This window comes from Zalophus californianus, chromosome 3, assembly GCF_009762305.2.
Source record: "Zalophus californianus isolate mZalCal1 chromosome 3, mZalCal1.pri.v2, whole genome shotgun sequence".
Lineage (NCBI taxonomy): Eukaryota > Metazoa > Chordata > Mammalia > Carnivora > Otariidae > Zalophus > Zalophus californianus.
This window is the reverse complement of record NC_045597.1, coordinates 123874600-123898982: the sequence shown is the minus strand read 5'-3', so window position 1 is coordinate 123898982 and position 24383 is coordinate 123874600. Positions and strand designations below refer to the sequence as shown.

Here is a 24383-nt window from a genome sequence, read left to right as displayed (position 1 = left end):
GAAATCCTGATTTTCTTTCATTCCTTATGTGCATCACAGGCTAGCAACTAAGATGACCGGAAAAAGCACCTGACCCACACTGGGGTGAGGCTTAGAGTTTCCCATGAAGGACCTTGTAGCGTGGGACTTACCGAGCTATGGCCCATGCTGGCGGCCGCCGTCAGCGCCTGCTGCAGGGCTTGGCTCTTCCTCAGTGCGCCCGGCTGGGGAGGGCCTGCCGACCACTCACAGTTCAGCAGGTACCGGAGAATGTCGCCGTGGCCCCTCAGTGCGCTGTGCACCAGCGCGCACTGGCCTTTCTTATCCAAGTGGTCCACCTGGGGGGCAGGAGAAGGTCACGGTTTAGTATCACCTCACCTCAGAGAAAAGGAGAAAACGGGTGCACCCCAAATGAAGTGCACGAACCACATCCCACTGCAGATGCTTGTGGGGTTCATTCGCATTCCAATGCAACTTTCTCTGGAGCACTGAATCTCCATTTGAATGATTTCCTAGTAGTGAATGGACTCCAGGCCAGAGGGACCCTTTGTAGATCTAGCAATCCCAGGGCACCTTCAATTCCCGTCTCTCCAGCAAATGACTTAGAGCTCCAACTTCTCTGGGAGACGTGGGAGGCACACACCAAAACCTCAGCCAAAGCCGTAGGCTTCCCAATGCTGGTTGCATGAGTGGAACACTCTAAATCTGCTGTAACAAGCTGGGATTTGGGGAAATAAAGCAGTTTAGCCACTGAACCAGGAGAGCCAGCAAAAGGCAGGGATCTAGAAGAATCTACCTATGAACAGGGAAGAGCAGGAAAGGACCCTGAGGGCTATGTAACTGGGGAAGGAGGCCATGTACAGTCAGGTGAGCTATGACATGTTAGCCTGTAAAGTGGGGCCTCAAAGCCTGGAAGGCCAGCTCGCCACATGGCTAGTGTCTTAAGTGTGGCTTACCTCCTAAAGGTCCAAGAGGCAGCAGACAATGTGTCATTCCCTGTCTAATCCCAGAAATACTGGACTGGTAGAGGAGCTCAGGGTCCACCCTCACTGCCTTGCAGATTCTGGGGACACTCTGCACCCCCACCCAAAAGCTCTGCAGGAGCCACCTGCATGACACTCAGCCTCCTCCCACAGCGCTTTCAGCTATGATGGGAGGGGGCTGGCCAGCCTTGGAATAAAGAAGCCACAATTTAAGATGTACACATGAAGGCATGGAGATGTGCACAAAGGCACCCACTGGGAAGGCTTAACTGCAACACTGTCCTTTGGTGAGCTAAAGTTCATTCGCCCGAAGTGTTGTATTTTTGAAGGAAAAAACAAAAAGGCTCCCATAGTTACTATAAGCCTAATTAATGTCTTTGTTGAAACTTTAATATCCTAATTAACCATAAAAACAAACACCAGTGATTTATTTCTATTGCACATCCCCTCTCTCCCAACAAAATGCTTATAGTAAACCTAAACAGAGTTTACTGTGAGCTTGGCACTGTTCTCATTTAATCTCTTAACATTAATGGTCCTAGAGTAACTTATTAATAACACAGTTACATTTATTTAATGCTCACACAGCAGCCTTGTGGTAGAAACTGTTGTCAGACTCATTTTACAGATGAGAAGCCTGAGGCACGCAGGCTCCACAGTGTGCCCGATATCCTAGCTGGCAGGTGGAGAAATGAGGATTCTGGGCTGTCCAGCTCCTGTGTCATGCACTCAAGCATGCTCAAGCACGTGGCTTCTAAGACCCATAGGACTCAATTTATTGTTTACAAAAAGAGACACGAGGGACACCTGGGTGGCTCAGTAGGTGAAGCGTCTGCCTTCGGCTCAGGTCATGACCCCAGGGTCCTGGGATAGAGCCCCGTGTCAGGCTCCCTGCTCCGTGGGGAGCCTGCTTCTCCCTCTCCTTCGGAGTCCCCCCCCCCCACCCGCTCATGTTTCTCTCTCTGACAAATAAAATCTTTAAAAAAAAAAAATTGAGAGAGACATGCAATGAAATAGGATAGGCAGAAGAGAGGAAAAAAAATCAAACATCTAAAATCTTTTCAACCGATCCAGTGCTGTGTTAAAATGTGTGATTGAGCTCTAGGTCACCATTTCCAGGCTTTTGAAAGGATGACCTCCCCAGTCATGCTGCCAGTGGCCAGGGGTGTCCTTGGTATTCTGCCTCCCCTTGGGCAGTATGAAGCAGAGTTAAGAGCCGATGAGCAACACACAGGACCCTCTCTCTTCCCTAGGCTGTGCAGCTGAGCACCACCATCGGGCACTGCCTGACACAGGCAGCTCACCCTTTCTCTTTGGGTGGCAATTTCTATTTGTTGCAATTCGACAAAGCAGAGAGGCTGGCCCAGCTGACGATAATTCTAGCACGGCTCCGAAGACACTCCTCCCGCCGCCACCCACTGGCGAATGCCACTGGCTTACCCTGGCCCCTTTCTTGGCCAGCAGACACACCAGCTTCATATGGCCGGCAGCTGCAGCATAGCAGAGGGCGGTCATGCCGTTCTCAGACATTCCCTCCAGGCAGGCGCCAAATTCCAGAAGCAGAGTGACCACTTCCTCGTGGCCGAGGTGGGACTGGACGCACAGGATCGGAGCATTATTTAACACTTCCGTCCTGTAGTTCACGTTGGCCCCTCCCAAAATCAGGAGCCGGCTCACCTGTTGAATAACGTCCCGCAACAAGATTAATTTCGCACGTAAACGTCAGTCACAACAGCGTTTGCGGAGAGGGGCAGCTTCCTTACTTTAATCCGGGGTTCTCAAGCTAGAGTGCGCAACAGTATGACCCGGGAATGCACTGACCATGCACTTTCTTGACGGTGGAAATCTAAAGTGGTAGCTGCTCTGGAAAACTGTGCGGAGTTTCCTCCAGATGTAGCAATCCCACTTCCGGAAACATATCCAATGGAAGGGAAATCAGGCTCTCAAAGAGATAGCTGCGCGCCCGAGGTCATGGCAGCACCAGTCACAGTAGCCAAGAGACGGAAACTAACTAAAATGTCTGCGGACTCATGAATGGAGAAACAGAGGTGGATGGAGTATTATCCAGCCTTTAAAAGGAAGGCAGTCCTATCACATGCTACACCATGGATGAACCTGGAGGACATGATGCTAAGTAAAAAACAAGCCAGCCACAAAAAGACAAACAGTGTATGACCCCTTACATGGGCTACCTAGAGAAGTCAAATCCAGAGAGACAGAAGTAGAATGGTGGTTACCCGGGGGTGAGGGGAGGGGGAAAGGAGTTGTTTAATGAGCGCAGTGTTTTAGTTTTATGTGATGAAAAAGTTCTGGAGATCTATTACACAATAATAGGACTACACTTAACACTACTGAAGTCTGCACTTAAAAATAGTTACGATGCTAAATTTTATTAATTTTTTTAACCAAAATTAAGAATAAAAAAACCACAAAAACTTTTATTTAAAAAAGACACTTAAAACGCACATCCTCAGGACCCACCCCCAGATTTCTGATTCAGTAGGTCTGGAGGAGGGCCTGAGACTGTGCATTTTTAATGAGTTCCCAGATGATATGGATGCTCTTAGTCGGCAGACCACATTTTGAAAAATCACTTTAAATAAAAACAGAATATTCACTTTTCTGGCAATTAAATAATCATCACAGTATTAAATAATTAACAGTGACCTAGTAAAGCCGAAAGTAAAGGTAAATACTCTTTTCTTTACCAAGAAGCATCCCTGAAAGTAAAAGTAGAACATGTTAAAATGTTCATGTGCCTCTGGGATTGTCAGCAGCACAAGACTCCCAGAAAATAACCCGCTTTTTCTAATTACTACATCCACCACCCACTAAACTTGCTTTGTGACTTTCAGAAAATTACCCAATTTCTCTTGCTTCAGGTGCCTCCTAAGACAACAACAGTATGCCATCCCATTCTACCCAATAGGTACTCTGCTAACAATGTTGGAAGGTGTACTTTTAGTACTTCCTTGCTGGATTCCTTACAAGACTTGATCTGGAAGGTATGTGCTTGGAGGCAGAGCTTTCCTAAAGATATCTGTCATAAACTCACACTTCATCTGCTTCTTGGGAAAAACATTTCCTTCGTTGGTGTAATGCTGCTGGTATTTTTACCACTTAACTGCCAATTGGTTTGTGGCTCTTCCCCTAGCCCACAGTTCTTAACCCCGCTGCACACGGAAACCCCCTGGGAGCTTCAAAGTTTCCAATGCTGGAGGTCCACCCTTGGAGATTCTGGCTTGGCCTTGGTACCAAGAGCTCCCAAGGGAATCTAGTTGGCATCTGGGACTGTAAACACACCAGGTGATAAATAAATGCAGCTGCAAAACACAGGCTTGCTCAGAGCCAGGCACCCTTGCAGCTGTGTGATTTGGGGCATGCTACCAACTGCCCCCAGCCTTAGTGTCCTCATCTGAAAAATGGACAGAAGAGTTCCACTTCTTTGAGCTGTTGTGAAGATTAGAAATGAACATGCCTCATACACATACAGCTCTTGGCACAGCCCTCAGCATCCTGAAAGCGCTAAATATGAATTGCTACTGTCTGTCACCTTCTGCAGACTCTTTAGAAGGGCCAAGACCACAGGTCCCTGACCCCTGGAAGGCACAGAAGGGAGCCTGCCAGGTGCCTGGCACCCCAGAGGTCTACCTATCCCCAACCCCCTCCCCACCACCACTGTCACTAGCACAGAGTAGCAGGGAGACCTCCTGCTTATTTGAGGGGAGATGTGAGCACCTCCTGTAACAGCCACCAAAAGGCACATCCAGAAGTTCTCAGGTGCCTACAGCTGAGTCGCAGTTCCCTGAAAGTAAGCAAAATTAATAAAAAGAGCTCACTTGACCATTGTTAAAAAGAAAACCACCAGCCCAAAATGGCGTTACTTGGGCCATGCCAAATGACCAAACCAGGACTTAATACCTAACCTGGTTGCAGTTTCAACCTCCTCCAGAAACTTAAGTCTTAACCTGTCAATCTGGAATTTTCTGATCAGCACCAATGAGGTAATCTGTCACATGGGCCTTCTCTACCAGCCATAGGAAGATGAGATAATCTGCATGAGACCCCCCTGCCCTTTCCCCTAAGGGAAGCTGACCTTGTCTGGAACAATCCTTTCTTTACTTTTGCTTATAACTTTCTTCCCCCACTCTCCATCCTATAATAACCTTCCATTTTGTACAACTCCTTTGGGTGCCCCTCCACTTGCGAGGTGGGATGCTGCCCTACTCATGAGTCTCTTAATAAAGGCAATTAGATCTTCAAATTTACTTTGGTTGAATTTTGTTTTTTTTATCACACAGTAGATGCCAAATGTTCTTCCAAAAGTGGTAACATGTTGATGAGGTTTCTGATCACTACGAGACAGGCTCTTTTGTTCCTCCAATCTGACAGGTGAGAAAACAAGAGGCTCAGAGGGGAAAGGCACAGATCAGCTCTGGGCACAACGCTAATTACTGTCGTGGTCTAACGGCTGTAGCAGTTCTAGCTAAGATTACTCTGCATTCAAGGAAGGTGTTTCATGGTTCATCCTATACATTCATTCCTAACTACATGGAAATCTCCTGATCCTCGCTGCCACATAAGCTCTCCCTGGATAACATTTGGAAGTGGCAGTATTATCTATAAACATCTGGTTTAATGAATCCAAGAAAATAAAAAAAAGGGGGCCTGAAGGAGACAGGCAAAGCACTGAGATTATGAAAAACCAGCAGCAGCACTGGAGTCCCAGTTTTCCAAGTACCCCACAGGTTCACACCAACACAACCACTTTAAATGCGTTCTGCCCAACTGTCATGCAGAATATGACCCGATCCTTTCCATCAGAGGAAGTCAGGCCAAAGTCCATGCCTAATTCCTGTCTCCTTTCCTCTCCTCTCCTCTGCCTTCCGCCGGAAGAATCACAGCCTCAGTTCTCCCAGTTCACAGCCTTGGGAAGCTCACGGCTGGCTGCCACTCTGATGGGACTGTGTGAGGAAAAGAAGCGGCCGGGCGGGAGCCTAGAGGCACTGGCAGCCAGGACCCCAGTGGGCCGGCGTGACCCCAGCCTGCAAGGGGAGACTACACTGTTAGAAATCACTGGCATGCCAGCAAAATTAAAATTCATCTACAAGTCATCATTCTGGAGCAAGTCACTTTAATTTACTAAAGTGGCAAACTGCAATTATTGCTCAAAATGACATTCATTCCTGTATGACAACATTTAATACTCTCTAAAAAAAGTTCCTTAATTGCATGCATAATTTTAAATTACTGTAATTTGTTCAAGATTCTGTGAAAACCCCCTTTTTTTCCTTGAAACATAAAAGAAACAGAAGGATAATAGAAAGTCTTAAAATTCTATAACCAAGTTATAGAATTCTGGGCATCGTGTAGATGTAGGTGACACTGGAGTTCCCTAAAACAAAGATAAATAACTCTTAAAATTGTGAGGATGTTGAAAAGGAAAGTCTATGATCTCAGGAGAGTCAAGCTCATTACATTCTTAACGCTGTACCTTTTAATTTACTGTCTTAAGAACTCGTACTCAACAGGGTATGACACTTCCCATTTACTTTTCTCCACATTAAAAGAGTAACTTTTGTGCCCATAATTCATTCAAGTAGTGGAAACAGATATTGCCATTTTAATTATTTTTCTTCCTCATCATTACAGAATTTTACTAATTATGGAGAAGCCAAAAGATACACTTTTAGCTAAGAGGAAAGATGAAACGACGTTATCACAGTAACCTCTCATTTCTATAAAATCTAAGTAAAACAAAAATTCTTAATATGACTTTCTTCACTATGTGAAATCTAAACTCAGCCCTGTCCTCCACCTTTCTTTTAGAGTAACTCCATCCAGAAAGGAAGAGCTCCCTGTGATCAGTAGGAGCTAGTTCTCCTTAACTACAAACACCGGCATCCCGATCCATCCGGCTTGTACATTCCTTATGGGTTCAGCCAGGGACACAGCATTCACACCTATGTCTGTTAAATGAGGGAGTGGGGCAGAGCACAGGGTTCTTGTGAGGGGCTCTCTAGGGGTGCTTTGCTGTCAGGTGCCCAGCCAAGAGGGGAGTCCGGCTGAAATCCAAGGTGCCCTGGGCTCACCAAGCCTGGAACCCTGACAGTGGGCTGAGGCTGCCTGAATGAGGCAGTGCTTATCTTCGCAAAGCCCCGGTGTGCATCCATCCAGGAGCAGTGGCCTTTTTCTACCCAACACCAGGGCACTGCATGGGGCATCAGGGCTCCAGGGGAGCTGCCCCAGACTTGGAGCACTGCTACATCCTTCCTAACACCTGGGCACTTCTCCACGGTCTGCTCATTCTACCCTCTCCCAACCACCAGGAAGGCAGAAGAGGAAGCAAGGGGGTAGAACTCTATCTACCAGGTAAGTGTTCTGCAAGATCCACACTCACAGACACACAGCTAAGGTGCAGGTGCTGAGAGTGGGGTTTGCAGACAAGGGGGGCGGAAAGAGGCAGGAGTCCCCCAGGAGTGTCCCCAGGGCACCTTTCCCAGGTGGGTCTGACGAACTGGAGGGAGGAAAAGGGAAGGGAGATGCCCAGAAACCTCCAGGGCTTCTCATGTCCTTCCCCACATGACCACTTACTCACTTAGACTGGCCCTTCATGCTACTGAGAAGGTTAACAGGCAGAATTGTGTTCATGGAGGTGTTGGAAGGGGAGGACCCGGCTCCTTGAGAAACTGCCTCTGGGGTTCTGCACACAGCAGGGCATGTCAGGACCTGGGGCTGAAAGGCCTGGAGTCTAGCTGACATGTCCAGTGGAAGACATTTATGATCTTTTTACTTTGCACTGGACAGGATGGTTGTAAGCTGCTGTAATGTAAACCAGTCATTCCCACACTCTTCGGGAGTTGGCCCTTCTTCGTTGCCTTAAGAGACACTTGGCCCTCATGTGTTTTAGATTCTCAGACTGGGTTAAAGGAGGAAGGAAAATCTACTCTAAAAAGCACAGCAGAATAGTCACGTGACAGCCGTGATCAAGAGTGAGGACGCCTCCTGGCCCAGCAGCGGGCCAACCCCTGCTACACGTCCCATGGTCACGGACACACGTATACATGCCACTTCTAGAACAGTTTGTCTCTGTGTACCCATCGCTTTGTTGTCGCTCATCAATGCTTAATTTCCTATGAACCATAAAGAGTCCAGATTAGAAACCCAGGACACTTTAAAAATCCATTTTCCCTGGAAATCTCCCTTTAACCTTTGGTTTCCTTTGTGAATTGCTTCCTCAGTACATCCGCTCTGAAACTGTCACCACGTGCTCACACAGCAGCCCACATCTTCCTGCCCAAGCAAAAGCTAAACTTCTAGAAGAGAACCAGTCATAGGGCACTCAAGCCTGTGTGATTTGTATCAGGGGGAAAAAGCATCATTAGCAGCTCCGGCAGCTCCTCTGGCCACTGCCCAGGGCAGGGAAAGGCGGGACGGCTGGAGGGATGGTTGGGGGCACTGGGGGCTCTGGCTCTCCATGCAGAGCGTCGCTCACCTTCACGTTGGGAGTGTAGAGGTTCCTGAGAGAGGCGAGGGCAGCAGACAGCCCCTCGGTGCTGTACCCGATCCACAGGGCTTGGAGGTGGCTCGAAGAGATTCCCGTCTTCTTACTGAGGCCCTGGAAGCAATCAGAGACAAATGCGTGTCCATGTCTCCTGTCCCAGCCGTGTCAGGCTGCAATGGGGTACGCCTGGGAGGGTGCAGCTGGGCACTAACACAGGGCAGATTTGTGGCACATGGACACCAGGACCTAGGAGTCTGACTTCCCTCCCTAAAACTGAGAGTCAAGGAATACGCCTGCCCTTGCTACATACACTACATCGAAGGAGAAACTTTTTTTTTTTTAAAATATTTTATTTATGTATTTGACAGAGAGAGACACAGTGAGAGAGCGAACACAAGCAGGGGGAGCGGGAGAGGGAGAGGCAGGCTTCCCGCTGAGCAGGGAGTCCGATGCGGGGCCCGATCCCAGGACCCTGGGATCATGAGAACGACTGAGCCACCCAGGCGCCCCGAGAAAGTTTCTTTTTATAGAAGTTCTCCAATCCTTTCATAAAGGAAGGATAAAAATTGGAATATTACCATCTGTAACCCTTCATGAAGAGTCCAGGCAGAGATCAGTAGTTACTGGTAACATCGCACTAAGAGAAGCAAGCACAAATTCTGCACCTCCTGATGCCAGAAACCCCCGACAGACTTAGAGTTTAAACTCTAAAGTAACTGTGACACTCTGCCCGTCCCCCAAAAAAGCAACAATCAAACCTGAACCTGATTAAGCCTCTAGATATAACTACCAAATGATAGGAACTCCAGAGGAAAAAGAACCTGTTAAACTAGACCATGAGAAATAGGGACGCAATCGGAAAATCCAGGGAGTGCGAAACCCCACAGGTCATGTAGCTCGGGCTCTTCAACAACTAAATACCCAAGAAACAAAAGGGAATGAATGAAGTGGAATCTTTAGGTGAAAAGGAACTTTTTAAAAGAGACTCAAAGGGGGGAAAAAACAAATGGGGCTCATGGAAAGCTCTGTGAGGGTTGATAAAGCTGTTGAAAATCTCCAAAACCAAAACCCATCAAAATGACGATGAGACTCTTCCTGGCAGCGGTGTGTCTCACCTTAAAAATGTGTGCCTTCAGTATGTGATGGCCAAGCTCCATGGTCTGCTGGCGGTTCAGCTTACCCTCTTGTCGAGAGAACATGAAGGCCAGGAGAGCGTGCCCATTCCTAGGACAAGAAACACAAAGGCTGGGAACAAAGACCCCGTCCCACGAACTGTAGGCTCTCAGGTGTGAACATCTCCACACAACTCTGAACTGTTCTCCTGGTGCTTCAGCATCGCCACACAAAATAGGTGAAAAGTTGCCTCTTTAAAAAGATGGCCAATGCTGTTTATTCTTCCCATCATTTTAGGGCTTTCTCTGGATTCCCCTATCTCCGTGGAGTGACCCAGAAAGAAGTTCTAGGACCGGGGGGCAGGTCTTTATTTTTGGAACCACCCACTCTCTGTCCCTCATCCATCAGCCATCACCTTGTTTACTTAGGTCTCTCATAAAAATGTAAATGCCATTAGGTTAAGGGTCTTGTCTAAGGCACACTGATAGCCACAAAGACGAGTAAATGCCCACCCCTTAGCAACCATTCACACATGTATTTCTTGGATGGACGGATGTACAGATGGAGCAGAACCATCACTGGATCAGGAATGCAGGCCTCCCTCAGCATAATCACCACTGGGAGTAGACCTGGCCAAAGGAGAAGACCTGACAATGAGAAGGAAAGAAAAATCGAGCCAGGCAGGCAACAGCTCATGATAGAAACACCTAGAATTCTTGCCTTGGAAGGAACACAGATCCTTGTCAGGGGGGCGGGGGTGTGAGGAGAAAGCTAAGATGCACAAGCGGACTTGCTAGGTCTGGGCACGTGGTGGACATTCAACTAACACTACCAACTAATCCCCCACCAAACCTCTCATGAAGGAGCCATCCTACCCAGTACGCTCTCCACATCTGCAAGATGCATTCTGTCTGCTTCCTGTAGGCTCTAGGCGTCTGTCTGAGCCCATCTGTTTGGGAAAGATGCTAAGGGTTGCTTACTCCAACAGCAGTGACTTCTGTACAATATGAATTATTCTCATTTCTATCGACCTGACAACCCAGGTGCTGTTTTTTTTTTTTCGGGGGGGGGGGGGGGGAGATGAGCAGGTAGTTGTGGAAAAAAGTATAAAGGTTAAGAAAAAAAATGCATTCTCCCAAATGTTCTCTGATACTTGCTAATCTAGATGATTAAAAGCATGCATCATTTAAATATTGTTTTATCCAGCTGCATGCCTGTTTTTCAGATAGGTTACAAACCATGTTAGAGATGAGGAGACCACGGCAGGAGACCAAGAGATTGCTTTTTATACTATAGGGGAAGGCATGACTCACCACTATGCTGACACTGAGTGTCCTGTCTGCTGGTCTCGTAAGGGACTAGAGCTCCTCCACGAGCACACGCCCACCTCCCAGACTTCAAGCTGGGGTTTTCCCTCTCAGATGAGACCCTCCCATGTTCCCACCCCTCCTGCTCTTTGCCACCTTCCGGTGCTCCAGGCCCCGTGCCCTCCCTAGTCCCTAGCCACAGGCAGATCCCAGAGCTCATCCTGGCCCCATCTCCCAGCCACTGGTTAAGCTATCCTCAGTCTCCCAGTCTGCTGAGCTCAGTGGCCATGCCAACTATGTCCACCACAAAGACACGTGAAGCTAAGCACCACGGCTACCCCTTATGGGGAAATGACCACGCACACTTCAATGTCTGGATCAAAGGCTCCTACTCATCCCAGCTAAGCACACAGCTTCTCGCATGAGGAGACAATCCACCGTGTCATCACTAGATACCTGCATTCCTCTATATCTCATTTACCTTTTCTTCCCTCCCTCCTGGTCTCCAGATCATGTGCCCCTTCTAAATCTATCTGTACTCATAAGTCTCCTCATTCTCCAAAGCTTCTATATATCAAGCTTTCACTATATACCAGATGCAGAAACTTAACTGAATTATTTCATTAATCTGCACAACCCTGTGAACAACTAAGTATCATAATTCCCAGTCTGTTTATTACATGAGGAAACAAAGGCCGGTATGGATTAAGTGATTTGCCCAAAAGATCAAACAGCTGGTAAACAACAGGGTAGAAATCTGAACCACAGTCTACCCAATGCAAGTGCCTATGCTCTTAATCAGCGCACCATGATTTCTCATTCATTCACACCCACTTCCTAACTAGCACCATGCTGGATACGGAGGATTCCCCGGGGAACAATGTGAGGCACTTCCCTGGAGGCGCTCTCAGCAAACAGGGGAGACACACTGTAAACAAGATTCGGTGAAACGGCACTGTGAACATCCTCAGGCACTGTGAACATCCTCAAGGGGAACACAGAGGAGGCAAGGTGCCTGTACTCCCTGCCCTCACCCGCTTGCACTTCTAACGTCTCCTTCTTTATGGATTACGTTTCCCCACATTAACTTAACACTGTTTCCAACATCTGCATCTCCTGTGTTAAAAACAAAACCCTCCCCCCACCCCACAAACAATCCTCAGCAATCACGACCATCAGTGGCTCTGAGAGACATTAAGACATTGTGTGCCTGCTGATCCTCTCCACCCTTCTACTTCCCATCCCAGGATGTTGGCTCTCTCCTCTTCTGCCCCTCACTGCCTGATGGAAGGAATCTCTAAGGATGGAGGACCCTCCTCCCACACTAGGAAGCCAATGGCTCCCTCTTCGTCTTCATCTTCCTTTAGCTCTCAGGAGCTCCGACACCCCCGACCTCCTTCCCGGAATCCTGCTCCATGCCCCAGAAGTCAGGAGCTCCCTTTCCTCACCAGGCCCCTCCACCACTTCCCCATCAATGATGCCACATCTTCAGCTTCCCCAGGCTTCAGACTCCCCCGTTCACTCCACCAATGGAACCTGTCCACTGGTGGCGGTGGGGGGGTGGTGGGGGTCGGGTCTGCTGACCCCACGAGCTCAAGCTGCATGAAGCAAAACCTGCTCTACACCTCCTGTTTTTCTTACCCTTCCTAAGAGCAGTGCCACTCCTGGTTTCTGAGGTTTACCACCTTGACATCCCCTACAGCACCTCCTTCTCCTTGACTCTGTTCTTAAGGCCAAGCTGTGCCCACCCATCTCATGTCAGCAGGGCCAGCCCTACCCTGCTGCATCCCCAAGCCAGGGCCACCAAGTCCCTGCTGCCTGTTACACAGGTCCCCACGCTCCACCGCCTCCGCACTCCTGCCCACGTAGGCAATCTGCGTTCTAAACCTGCTCAAATGTGGCTTCTCCAGAGATGACGGATTCAAGTCCACTCTCCCTAGCATATGCTTCTGTTAACTCCTCCAATCCCTGACAAAAACTCTAGCCAAACTAGACTTCTTGTTGCCAGAACACAACCTGCTTATTCTGATGTGATGCCTTGGACAGCCCCTCCTGTCTGCAATAGCCTCACTCCACATACTGACATCCTATCCATTCATTCCTCAAGTCCATGACATGTAGAAAAGAGAACAGACAGGAGGCTGTTCAAGATTTTAAAACTCCTCGTGCAACCCTAATGAAGTGACAGATCTGGGAAATGAGCATCAGTGGCTCTAAGACATTGTGGGCATGCTGATGGAGGCCAACTTACCACCTATTAAGTATCCTTGCAAAAACTATTTTAAGATAAAATCTGATCAAGTCTCCAGATTTAAAAACCAATTTCAGGAAATAGAAGTGATAAACACATTAAATACCATTAGGATGAAATCAGCAAAATTCAGATTATGGGAAACCATATATTTTATTTATTTATTTTTTAAGAGAGAGAGTGTGAGGAGGGGGCTGGGTACAGAGGGAGAGAGACACTCTTAAGTAAGCTCCATGCCCAGCACAGAGCCCAACACAGGGCTCAGGGCTCAATTTCATGACCCTGAGGATCATGACCTGAGTCGAAATCAAGAGCCGGATGCTTAACCGAATATAACACCCAGGTGCCCCTTCATTGTTCTTTTCAAGAAATGTAAGGATAAAGCAAAAAGAAATCTATAGATTAAAAGAGACACTATAAAATGCATTTCATAGATCTTATCCGGTCCTGATTCAAACATACTAGAAAAATATGAGGGAAGTGGAGAAATTTGAGCACAGCCAAATGTGTGATAATACTGATGAATTAGTATTAATATTTTAGGTGTGGCAATAGTGTTGTGGTTAAGTATGAAAATGTCTTTCTGGGGCACCTGGGTGGCTCAGTCTTAAGCATCTGCCTTCGGCTCAGGTCATGGTCCCAGAGTCCTGGGATCAAGCCCTGCATCGGGCTCCCTGCTCAGCAGGGAGCCTGCTTCTCCCTCTCCCCTTGCTCCTCCCCTCTGCTCATGTTCTCTCTGTGTCAAATAAATAAATAAAATCTTTTTTTTTTAAATGTCTTTTTGAGGTCCATAATCCATTACTTAGGAGTAAAATGTCATGGTGTCTACAACTTGTATCAGCAAAAAATGACATAATGAAATGTGAATGATGCTTAAGTCTAGGTGATGTGACTGAAGACTCTAAGCTAAAAAAAAAAAAGGCAGTTTGGGAATTTTAATACAGAAAAGTTGGAGAATGTTTAAAATGAACAAAAAGAGACAGAAATAAAAAGTAAAATGTCATTGTCTCTGGGTTCAAGAACTATAGGGGTCTTGGGTAAATGCTGATGTACACAATCCCAAGAAGTAGCAACTCCTTGCCCCTTGCACCCTAGGTGTCTCTCCTGCCCTGGGTCAGTCCCCATGCCTGCGTACTGGACCACATCAGCACTCGGGAGCCGCCCGTCACCATGCGGTCGGCTCTGCCCTCGGCTGCATACCGTCAGTGCCGCCTACCCCCCAAACCAGAGCCATGCTTTACGGTGACTCCAGTCCAACTACGTCTGCCTCTAACCCCAGTAACAAATCCACACGCCCTTCTCCAATCTTTCAAACTTGTTTCTATGTTTATACAAACTCGACTACAGCCTATCTTCCTAGAAAATGATCTGACTTGGCTAAATATGTCAAATATAAAATGGCACACATTTCCACCTAGTTATTACAGTCTGGCTAAATAGCCTGGAAGTGACAAGTTTATTGCCTCAAACCAGACTCAAAAGAACAAATTTTTAGCCCAGGGTTACCTAAGAAAACAATGCTACCCACAACATGAAACACCAGCCAGACCCCTATTAGGTCAATGTCAAGTCAGTCTTCGTGGGGAGGAAGGTGGTGTGCGGCTCACTAATGCTTTTTTTACCTCTTCCTTCCTGGACCCCAGCATCAGGTCAAATGCCCCGTGCAGCTCACAGGCGATAGTCCAGCCGCTTGCTGGGCCTGTTACAGTCGGAGACAATTCTGACTCACAAACAGCAGAAGTTCCACAAGACAACAGTGATGCGGGCCGGGGCCAGGCAGAAGTGGTGGGGCAAGAACCCACCCTTACTGAAATGAAAGTGTCTGCGCCCTCAAACTCCCTGACCCCTCAAGGACAAGGCCACACGAGGGGCAGGCGCTCCCCTGGGCAATGAGGAGAACTGCATCCTGGCCTGGCCCTGCTGCAAATCCTCCATGGAACCTTCGACTCCCCGGATGCAGCTGCCCCAGCACCATGTCGCAAACAGGGCATCCGAGGTCGGAACCTGAATCCTGCCGAGCTCAAATCCCAGTCTGTTACACTACACTGAACCACAAATGCAAAATGAGGCAGCCCATGTGATCTCTGTGCTCCTCCGAGGGCCAGCAGACACATCTGATCCCTGGGACAAGATGCTGCGTGCCCAAGAGGTGGCAAGGGGGGGTGCTGCAGGTGCAAGACAGTCCACAGACTGCAGGTGAAGAGAGCGAGCTGAGAGCAGCCCCTGGAGAAACCCACTGTCCCCCTGAGCATGCAGCACACTTCCCCACATGTGACTCCCATAAAGGGCCCCAAGGTCTAGAAGAGAATGGGCAGCAAAGAAAGGTCACCAGGTGTGCCTCGCCTCTCTCTCACCAAAGGTACTGAGGAATCCCAAGATTCTAGCAATTAAAGGAAGGAAGCTTTTGTATAGTAGCAGGATCTTCCATCGCCCTCCTGAATTATTCATCCTGTGTTGCCTTTCCATTAGAAGAGGTGAACTGTTGGAGGGGGAAGGGGGAGAAAGGTGAACCGTGTTTGGAATCCCTTCCCCAATCGCACATTCGACTCCCTGCAAAGCGCTGACAGCAAGCGGCCTGCCGTACCTGGGCTCACACAGGAAGGCTGTGTTCTCACCATCTGCTCTCCAAACAAGCCACTCCCTGAAGGATGGGTGGCAGAACATGCGGGTTTTGTCTCGCCTCTTAATGAGGAAGCAGGAGAGCGCCTCCATCCTCTGCTGGAAGTCCTCCCATCCCTGCTCCCCTTGTATCTGGCCCGCATTAATAGCCTGGAAGATCTGCTCGTCGGTCATGGGGTGGAGGGACGCAAGGGCCACGTTCAAAATCGGGAGTGCTCTCTCGAATGCGGACTGGGTCATGAACTTCATGTTGCACTGCAGCAGATAGAGCTCGGACAGAGACACGGGCACCACCTTGTAGCTGGCACTTTTGATGACCAAGTGTCCCTTCTGGAAGAGGTCCAGGGTGAGTTTGAGGTACAGGTAGGAGCCGAGGCTCCGCAGCACCAGGTGGCTGCTCACTTTCCCGATCAGGGCAGCGTCGGCCTTGCCGTTCAGGGAGATGTTGCTGAGGATGTCCTCGCTGCTGTGGACCCTGTGCTGGACGTAGGCATGCAGGTCACCGTGAATGTCTTTGTTGTCCGGGAAGTCATCTAAGGAAAGCTTGACGAAGGGCAGTGTGCTGACGATTTCCTGCGGGGAAGGGGGGAAAAGAAACCCCAAAACCCACGGTGTCACTCCACAGAGATTTCTTTTTTACGTGAGCTGCATTTCAAACCAGATTCACTAACTTTTCTTTCAAGGAGGATTTTCATGGATTACAGGGACTCATTGTTTTGTATTAAAACATGTAATAGGATAAGTTGAAGATAAAAAGCTTATGTGAAAGAAATCCTGATGCGAGATCGTATCAGTAATGGCTTTCCCGAATGCCTCATCCGAAGCCTCAGAGCCGAGCGAGGCGCAAGGGTCCTGAGCAGACAGCGAGCTGGCCATACCAGCCAAGGGGAGGGAGATCCTGAAGTGACCTGATACCCATAATCCTTACATCGTGCAGAGGTTATACAACAAGGACAGACACAAACCAGCACTGTGTATCTAAGAACACGGCCAGACACCGAGATAAGAGGCATCCCTCACCATGCATCAGACACTGGGACTGCAGAACTGAGCCAGGAAATTGGAAACCGCCCCCACCCCTGCCAGGCTGTGCCCCGGCCCCAGCCTGCCCTGACAAAGCCGCCTACCTCAGACTTCAGTAGAGCCTACCGTCTTTTTTTCTTTTAACTGTTCTTTCAAAGTAAACTTTTAAATGGAAGTAGAACATACAAACCATAATTGCATGGTGTCATTAATTTTCAAAGTCAAACATACCTGTGTCACCAGCAGCTAGAAACAGAACATCACCAGCTCCCAGAAGCCCCACGTCCCCTCCCATCCCAACCCCATCCTAACAATCAGCACTATCCTGACACCTCACAGCAGAGACAAGCTTTTAGTTTTTTCTTTAAACTTCCCACTATCGTTTCTGAAGAATTTAGCTCCAGGTCCTCACTGAATGTAATAATTGCAGGGGTCAGGTTGAGTATAATCACTCCCATTTTACATGGACGCTAACGGACCTGTCAAAATGGACATGGCTAGTACAGAAAATATAGGACTCTGTTCCTTTGCTCTATCGATTGCCAAATTCTGCTTCCTGTGTGATAAATGACTGCAAAGGGTATGAATCAAATGGCCATAAAAACAAACATCAAGCTTGGCTGAGGCCTAATGCCACTTCTAATGAGAAAAGAAAGAACCCAAGTGCTATTTTTAAATAGACATCATCATAAAAGGGCAAAAATCAAAATCTAAGAGTAATGTCTTTACTAAAAAAGGACAGGGATAGAGGGAAGGAGTCAAAGGTTGTTAAGATATAATTTAGGGTTCAAATGAGGGGAAAGATGGGGAAGAAAATTTTAAAAAAACAACCAAAAAAACCCCACTTCATCTGGCTGCAAGTGGTAGCTCATGCTTAAGTTTTATGAAAAAATGGACCTTCTTTAAGCCTTAAAAATTTTTCCTTCCTTTCTTCATTGAAAAAAAAAAAAAAACAAAAAACAAAGTCCCACTGCAACCCCACACAAATTAACTACCAGCAGGAATAACTTTAAACTCTAGTGGACAAACTGAGTTACATCCAGGGCCGACACTTGCATTCTGGAAGTGCAGCGACAGTGCCATGCTGAGAGAGACTTTCCTGACACCTTGATTCATGTGCCTTGGATGGTAAAAAGGTCCTAGTTTCACCCATTTGGAGCTTTGTGGACTAAATATTTCGAAGTCCTAATATGGTTTTCAATTCAGCAGCTAAATGCTTTATAACAGTTTACGTTGTTAATCACACCATAAAATTTGGGTATGGGGTCTTGAAAAGAGATTTGAGAATTCTTTCTTACCTGAAAATTCGCTCTTACAGTCACAATCAACTTCAGCCAGGCAGGAAATTTAGAAATAATTTTGGTAATAAATGAAGAAAGCGTATCTCCATAATCAGGCTTATGAAACTCAGCTTCATTTAAGCCATCTATCAAAATAATGTATTCTTCTTCAGGAATTTTCTGCTCTAAAGGATAAAATAATTTTTTAATTACAAAATTATACTTTTCTATAAAATGGCACCACCCAGTGTATTTTAATGCACACTTTAAAGTGTTAGGAAAAACTAAAAAGGTTGCATATCACAGAAGAAATGGTTTTCACAGAAGCATATTTTCTATTAAATTTATCATGAAAACCGGAGCACACAGCCAAGAGAAAAACAAATCTTACAGAACAGTTTTCAGAAACATATTGCATTACACACATTAGCAGGATCTCACCCATGTATATGATACAGTTAGCTCTTCATAAACTCCTGTCACTGCGATGAGCTATGGCTAAGATAACTAGCATATACAGAGATTAACTCTGGAGAAGACTCTAGGTGCTCCCCCACAGAACTCTCTCAGGGAATTTCAGGGAATAAAAACTGACCCTCAAAGGCAAAGCATCTGGACCAAGGCACACAGCCAGCCAGTGGTGAGAACCTCTCTTTTATAGACTTCTAGAACAGGGCTCTTTCCCACAAGCCTCAATCTAGTTTTCCATTTATTAGCACTAACTTTCTGCCCAAGAAAATGAGGCGAGATGATGACAGATCTGTTTCAATCCCCTTTTCTCTAGCAGAAGTGCTAATGCAGGCAGGTAAACTAGCTCCAAAGCTGAGGAACAAGGAGGAGAAAGGATAAATGCAACAACCCATAAGAGCATTAACTTCTCCTACTTTGCTGAATATTTCAAGGACCGCCCCCCCAAAAAAAAAAATCAAATTAACACTTCTAGAAAAGCCTTTAGGTTCAACTCAACTGAGCAGAGGCCCTGAAAAAACATATGCTGGCAAGTCGCTCAATCGCCCAACTTATCCCCCCTGCTAGGTAGGAATGAATATAAAACATGCAGGCAACAGTTTCCAGGGCATAAGTCCTCTAAATAACCTATGGTTACAAATTAGCTACTCTGGAAATATTCAACTGTAGAGTTAATTCTTTATTAGAGATGCTTCTTTTAAAACGACACCATTCAAGAAGCACGGAAGGACTTTGGGGAGATGGTTCTGGGGAAGAGAACGAGCTGTACACAGATTCACCCACATCCTCCCCAGGCGCCCACCCTCACTCCCATCCAAGTCATCTGGAGGACCATCCTGGGGGCTCCGTACTCCTAACGAGAGAGAGCGTGTGCACGGCTACTCAGAGGTACCATTTCTCAGGCTTGTGAGTGGTTCCAGCACTCCCCTCCTGAAGGCAGCCACCGGGTCCTGCACGCAGGACCTGAGGCTCAGCATGCTCTGTAGCTGGGGCTCCTTTATCAGCAGGTCCCTGTAGGCAGCGAGCTGATGGGACCGGCAGAGCAGAGCTGCGATGCTGTGCACAAACTCGGGCACCAGGCACGTGTATGTGTTATCGGCTTGGCAGTAGTGGTAGGCCACGACCTATGCAAGAAGCACAGCCATCAGCATCACCTTCCCCTCTTCACATGCTCCCTCCACAATCCCAAACAGATGCAGTGTTCCCATCCACCACAGTCATGAAACAGGTTGCTTCTCTTCGCCAACACTGAGTCATTGTTTAGCTTAACTGATTCGGTTATTCTTTCATTCACACGCTTTGCCAAGTTCTGGGCAGACTTTTAATTGCAGCCACAAATCCATCTTGGTTCTAAGATCAGTACAAGTTACTCTGTACAGAAACTAAATGAATAAAACTCATGCATAAAACCTAAAGCCTACCTTGGCTTAAAGTAATTCCAAATAATCCCAATGTACTCAACATCCAGAAGTGCCATAATCACCGCATTTCTGCTCTCACAAAGAGCAGCATCTCCTTGGGAAGCTCATCTGCTGCTCCCCCAAACCAGGTAACGCTGGTGGCTAGGGGAGTCGTGCTGAAAGTCACAGCTGGAGCTGGAGGGCCAGGCAGCCTGGTTCAAACCCTCAGCTCCCTCCCCACACACAACCCTGACACCGTGGAGAAATTCAACAGCAACACGGTTTGAAGGACTCAAATCAGAAATCACCATATGTCTGCCTGTTCTGTGAAGGGACACACAGGAGGAGATGGGTGCCCGCCCAGGTACCGAGGGGATGAGGAGCATTGCCTATGTTGGGACAGATGTGAAGTGGCAGCAGGCTGCTTGTGAGAGAGCCCAAGGAAAGTGCCAGATGCAGAAGGGTCTGGGAAGAAAAGTGCTGCAGATGTATGCAAACTCTGATACCTTCCCATGTGTGAATAAGAAGAGGAATGGGAGTATGAGCCAAGAAAGGTGAAAAAGGTAAAAATGTATGTGTGCGAAGTGCTCTGTGTTCTTCAGAAGGGTGTGAGCACCTGCTGTTTCCCCGAGCTCTACACACACCCGGCCTCACTGGGTCTGGGTCACAGATGAGGGCAGCACCAAGGTTAAATGCGTGGCCAGGGTGACACGGACAATCAAGGAAAGTTCTGGGATTAAATTCCAGGTCTGCAGACTCTTAAAAACAAGAGGCAAGAGCAGATGTGGCCAATGTGGAACCGTCGTGTGACTCCTGTTTGAGATCGATTTATCATCAACACTCGGGGGAAGGCTGTTGGCTCTTCAGCTTTCCCCCAGACGGGTGAGCTGGAGCACGAAGACCCCCGGGGAGACGGCCCACACCACGTCCATCCAGCACCGTGTCTGACAAAAGAAGTCGGCCGACTCAACAGCGGGTCGTGAGCTCCATCTGGAGCAGCAACAGCTTGTTTTCACTCCATACAGTGAATTTCACAGGCTGTAAGAACAGGCTTTTGCTTCAGATTGTTTATGTGTGTGTACCAGGTCTCCCGTCTGACACGCATCTCTTACTGTGGGTCACAGAGTGGCTTGAAAAATCACCGTGGCAGGGTGGCTTTGAAGTCTACACTCCATCCCTCATCTCTGATCACCCATTTTTGACCAGAGGATTGCCCCGAATCGGTGGCCAGGGCTGCCTACACCAGTGAGGAGCACTCTCACCTCAGAAGCAGAAGCAAAAAGCAAGGATCCGAGGCAAAAAAGCCTCCTTTTCCATCCCCTGCACCAAACTCACCCCCAGGTGTCATCTTCCCTAGACCCCCCTCACACTGGCCCCTCGTGTTCCCTAGCTCCGCCAACTCACACCGCTGCTGCCCAGGGAGACCCAAGCAGGGCACCAGGAGTGAGCGACGTAACTGCTCGAATGCAGAGGGCGGCTCATGAACTTGTGATGGATGCTAAGCACATGGAAAATTTCAGAAGGATCCTGATGGCTCTGAATCTACAAAGGGAAAGTTGGCCAAGTCTCTTTCATAACATCGCAAGAAACCTCTGATAGAAGGACACAGGGAACACAGGCGTGGTTGCCTGGGTCACGTTCAAGGCTCCCAGTCTCCCGCTCTGGCACCAAGTGAAGGCCAGCATGTGTTTTTAAGGGTGGATTTGTGGAGCCTGCGGTACAACCTGCTACTCTGGGGAATTCTTTCAACCCACTGCTGAAGATGAGTAAAAGTCCACTGCCAGTGTCTGGGGCCATTTATTTTCATTAATACCTTTTACTTGGAGTACTCTATTGCTATTTTATCAACAGCTACATTTTTGCATTATATGCAATGGTCTCTGTTTTAAGATCCCTCTTTAAACTCCTTTCTCAGAAGCCAAACTAACAAACATCTCTCTCCCCCACCTCCTCACTCCGGAAGGCTCCCCCTAGAACAGCAGATTACCTTAGAAGCAAGGTATTTCACTGCATCCTCTCTTGGTCTCTGGTTTTCAGGTGTATCAGATCCAGACCCAGGGGGTGTTTTAGCTGTGTTGGTAACACCTGCAGAAGAACTCGGTGAAAGCAATGGGGTGAAAGGAAGATCCTGGGAGGAATCTGAAGCTGCAGAGAAAGAGACCAATTTAATTATTACAACATCAGAATAGGGGTACGGTGAGATACTGAACATACTTCTTGATTAGACCCAGAGAGTGTTTTAATAGGTAATGAGTGAACACCATCCCAAATGCAAAGGTCCAAAGGAGAACACAAATGTCCCTCTCAGCCCTGCCTCCCATCCAGGTGCCCCGCCCCCCCCAAAGGAGAACTGCTGTTTCTGGTTTTTTATTAAATTCCTTCTGCTTTTTAAAAAAAAATAATAATAATCTTTCATGCTCACTTGTTCCTGTGCACCATGTTAGAGACACTTTCTTTTAATGGGTTTATGATACATAAAAATAAGACATGACTAGTCAAATATTTACTACTATATCCCATTTTAAGTTAGTTTCTATACTCCTGGTAAATCCAGCAGAGAGGACAAAAGCTGTGGAGAACCGGGTACAAGAGAACTGTGCACAGACTCCACCTGGCTGCTTCTGCCAGCAGCCTAACCCCCTTGGTTTTGGGACCCAAACTCCCCAGGGCACCGGATCAGGCTTCACTGCCCATATAAAGAGGTAAACAGGCCCTCCGGCTGGGAGAAGACCAGGGAAGGCTGGCCTCACCCCAGGGGGTGGCTCCTGGGCATCAGGAGAGATGGGAGCATTCAAAAAGCTGGAACAATGTGAGGAGAACTGAGAATGGATGTCCTCCATCTACCTTACATTCGATCATCAACTAGACCAGCATGAAACATGCACATACTTTTAGGTGGTGAACCGGGGCTGCTGGAAGCAATCTGCCTCATGCGGCTTCCATGGCAGCTAAGTGCCACCAACTTAGAAATGATTGCTGTCTTCCCAAAGCCCACGTTTCCAACAACCACGGCGCCTCTATTTTCTGTCAGTTCTGTGTTCCTCAAGTTTTCTTCTATCTGGTGAAAGAGCCAATCCCTTCCCACAAACACAGAGTCTGTCGTTATGCTTGGTACTTCAAACAACAGGGGTTTCAACAAAATGTCCTGGGGTTTGTAGGGAGCAAATCGTGCTTAGGGGGGAAAAAAAAGATAATTATTTTAGAAGAATGTCATAATTTTATACATTTAAAAACTCAATTTAGCATTGCTTGCATGTTATACTCAGTATTAGCCTTTAGTTTTATGCCACCAGCGATCTGTGTTTCCAATCTGGTTCTATTAATACTTCTGTAATATCTCATTTATAATCCCCCCATTGGTTTTACAAAGGGTCCTATTAAAATGACCAGCTAGTTCTGTCATCACGACTCAGGATAGACATGCAGAGGATTAGAGAAAGTGATGCAGAGGGCCCCAAACCAGGTCTTATCGGTTTGTCTGAAACAGTATCTAAGCCAGGTTTCTTCCACTACTGTAGGAGTAAAAGGGAAAGGCAATTTCCTAGAGACAGCACCCCAGCTCTCATCTGGGCGTGGTGACGCATGGCCCCTTCGGTGAGGCTGTGGACCACCCAACTGTGCATTACGGGAGGTGGCCAACGGCCCACGGACCTGAAACAAAGCCGATTCTTTGTTGGTGACGAGTGTTATCCAGTGAGTGTTCAATTACCCCTCACTTCAAAATATATTGCAGAATTATTTTTCAACTCCAGAAACGAGTTGATCACAGATTTTAAGGAAGAAGCCCCAAACCGTTAAGGATGGCCTCCTAGCACACGTTAATAAACTTTTAGCATACACACACACATCATGCTTTTAAATGAGCTGGCTTAAACGCTGGTTATCACAGATCCTCAATGTTGAGTGAATGCATTCATGATATCCACTATCCCAGCAGATGCAAAGATCAGTACCTTTAACTTCCTGTGCCCTACCTCCGGCTGTATTGTGCCACGGCAATCTAATTGACGTTCGAAGAGGGGCATTTCTCTGCCCGTCTAAATAACTCAGATCTTCCAATTTGGTTGAGCTTGTTGCTGTAATATTAAACTCAAGTTTAGTCTTTTCAAAGTTGATTTTAATATCATACCCAAACTACTATAAATCATAAATCACTAAGCAATTTCGTTTAGGCTTTCAACTAAATGGACTTCAAGGTAATTTTGGTTTTGTTTGCGAACCCCAGCTTATTTTTTCCTGCAGTGAGGTTAACCTAAAAACGGTAAACACCAAGTGTTCCTCATTCTTAATGATGTGGTGGTATGGTTACCAGAACTCTCCATTATTCCTGGAAAGAGACAGACTTCACCAAAAATGTTAAGAAGAAAGTTGACCAAGTGTCCCTCAACAAGGCTGCGGTACTCACTGCAAACACACAGCACAGTACTAGAGTCTTCTTTGCAGCTCCGGAGAGCCT

At 47.4% G+C, this 24383-nt stretch overlaps 1 protein-coding gene across 17 annotated transcripts in view; it reads right to left on the bottom strand.

Moving 5' to 3' along the window:
* The window catches only part of TANC1 (tetratricopeptide repeat, ankyrin repeat and coiled-coil containing 1), a 229698-nt gene that overhangs the window by 29965 nt on the left and 175350 nt on the right, over window positions 1–24383 (bottom strand). For 14 of the 17 annotated variants that reach the window (XM_027591492.2, XM_027591493.2, XM_027591498.2 and 11 more), the window contains 10 exons: window positions 23881–24003; window positions 22817–23098; window positions 21915–22072; window positions 19420–19651; window positions 18078–18244; window positions 15722–16329; window positions 9582–9690; window positions 8458–8580; window positions 2403–2639; window positions 132–317 (listed from right to left, as the gene is read on the bottom strand). In XM_027591492.2, the coding sequence (XP_027447293.1) occupies window positions 132–317; window positions 2403–2639; window positions 8458–8580; window positions 9582–9690; window positions 15722–16329; window positions 18078–18244; window positions 19420–19651; window positions 21915–22072; window positions 22817–23098; window positions 23881–24003 (2225 nt within the window). The remainder of the gene's footprint in view (window positions 1–131; window positions 318–2402; window positions 2640–8457; window positions 8581–9581; window positions 9691–15721; window positions 16330–18077; window positions 18245–19419; window positions 19652–21914; window positions 22073–22816; window positions 23099–23880; window positions 24004–24383) is intronic. The other 3 variants (XM_027591495.2, XM_027591494.2, XM_027591506.2) reach the window with 1 other exon arrangement.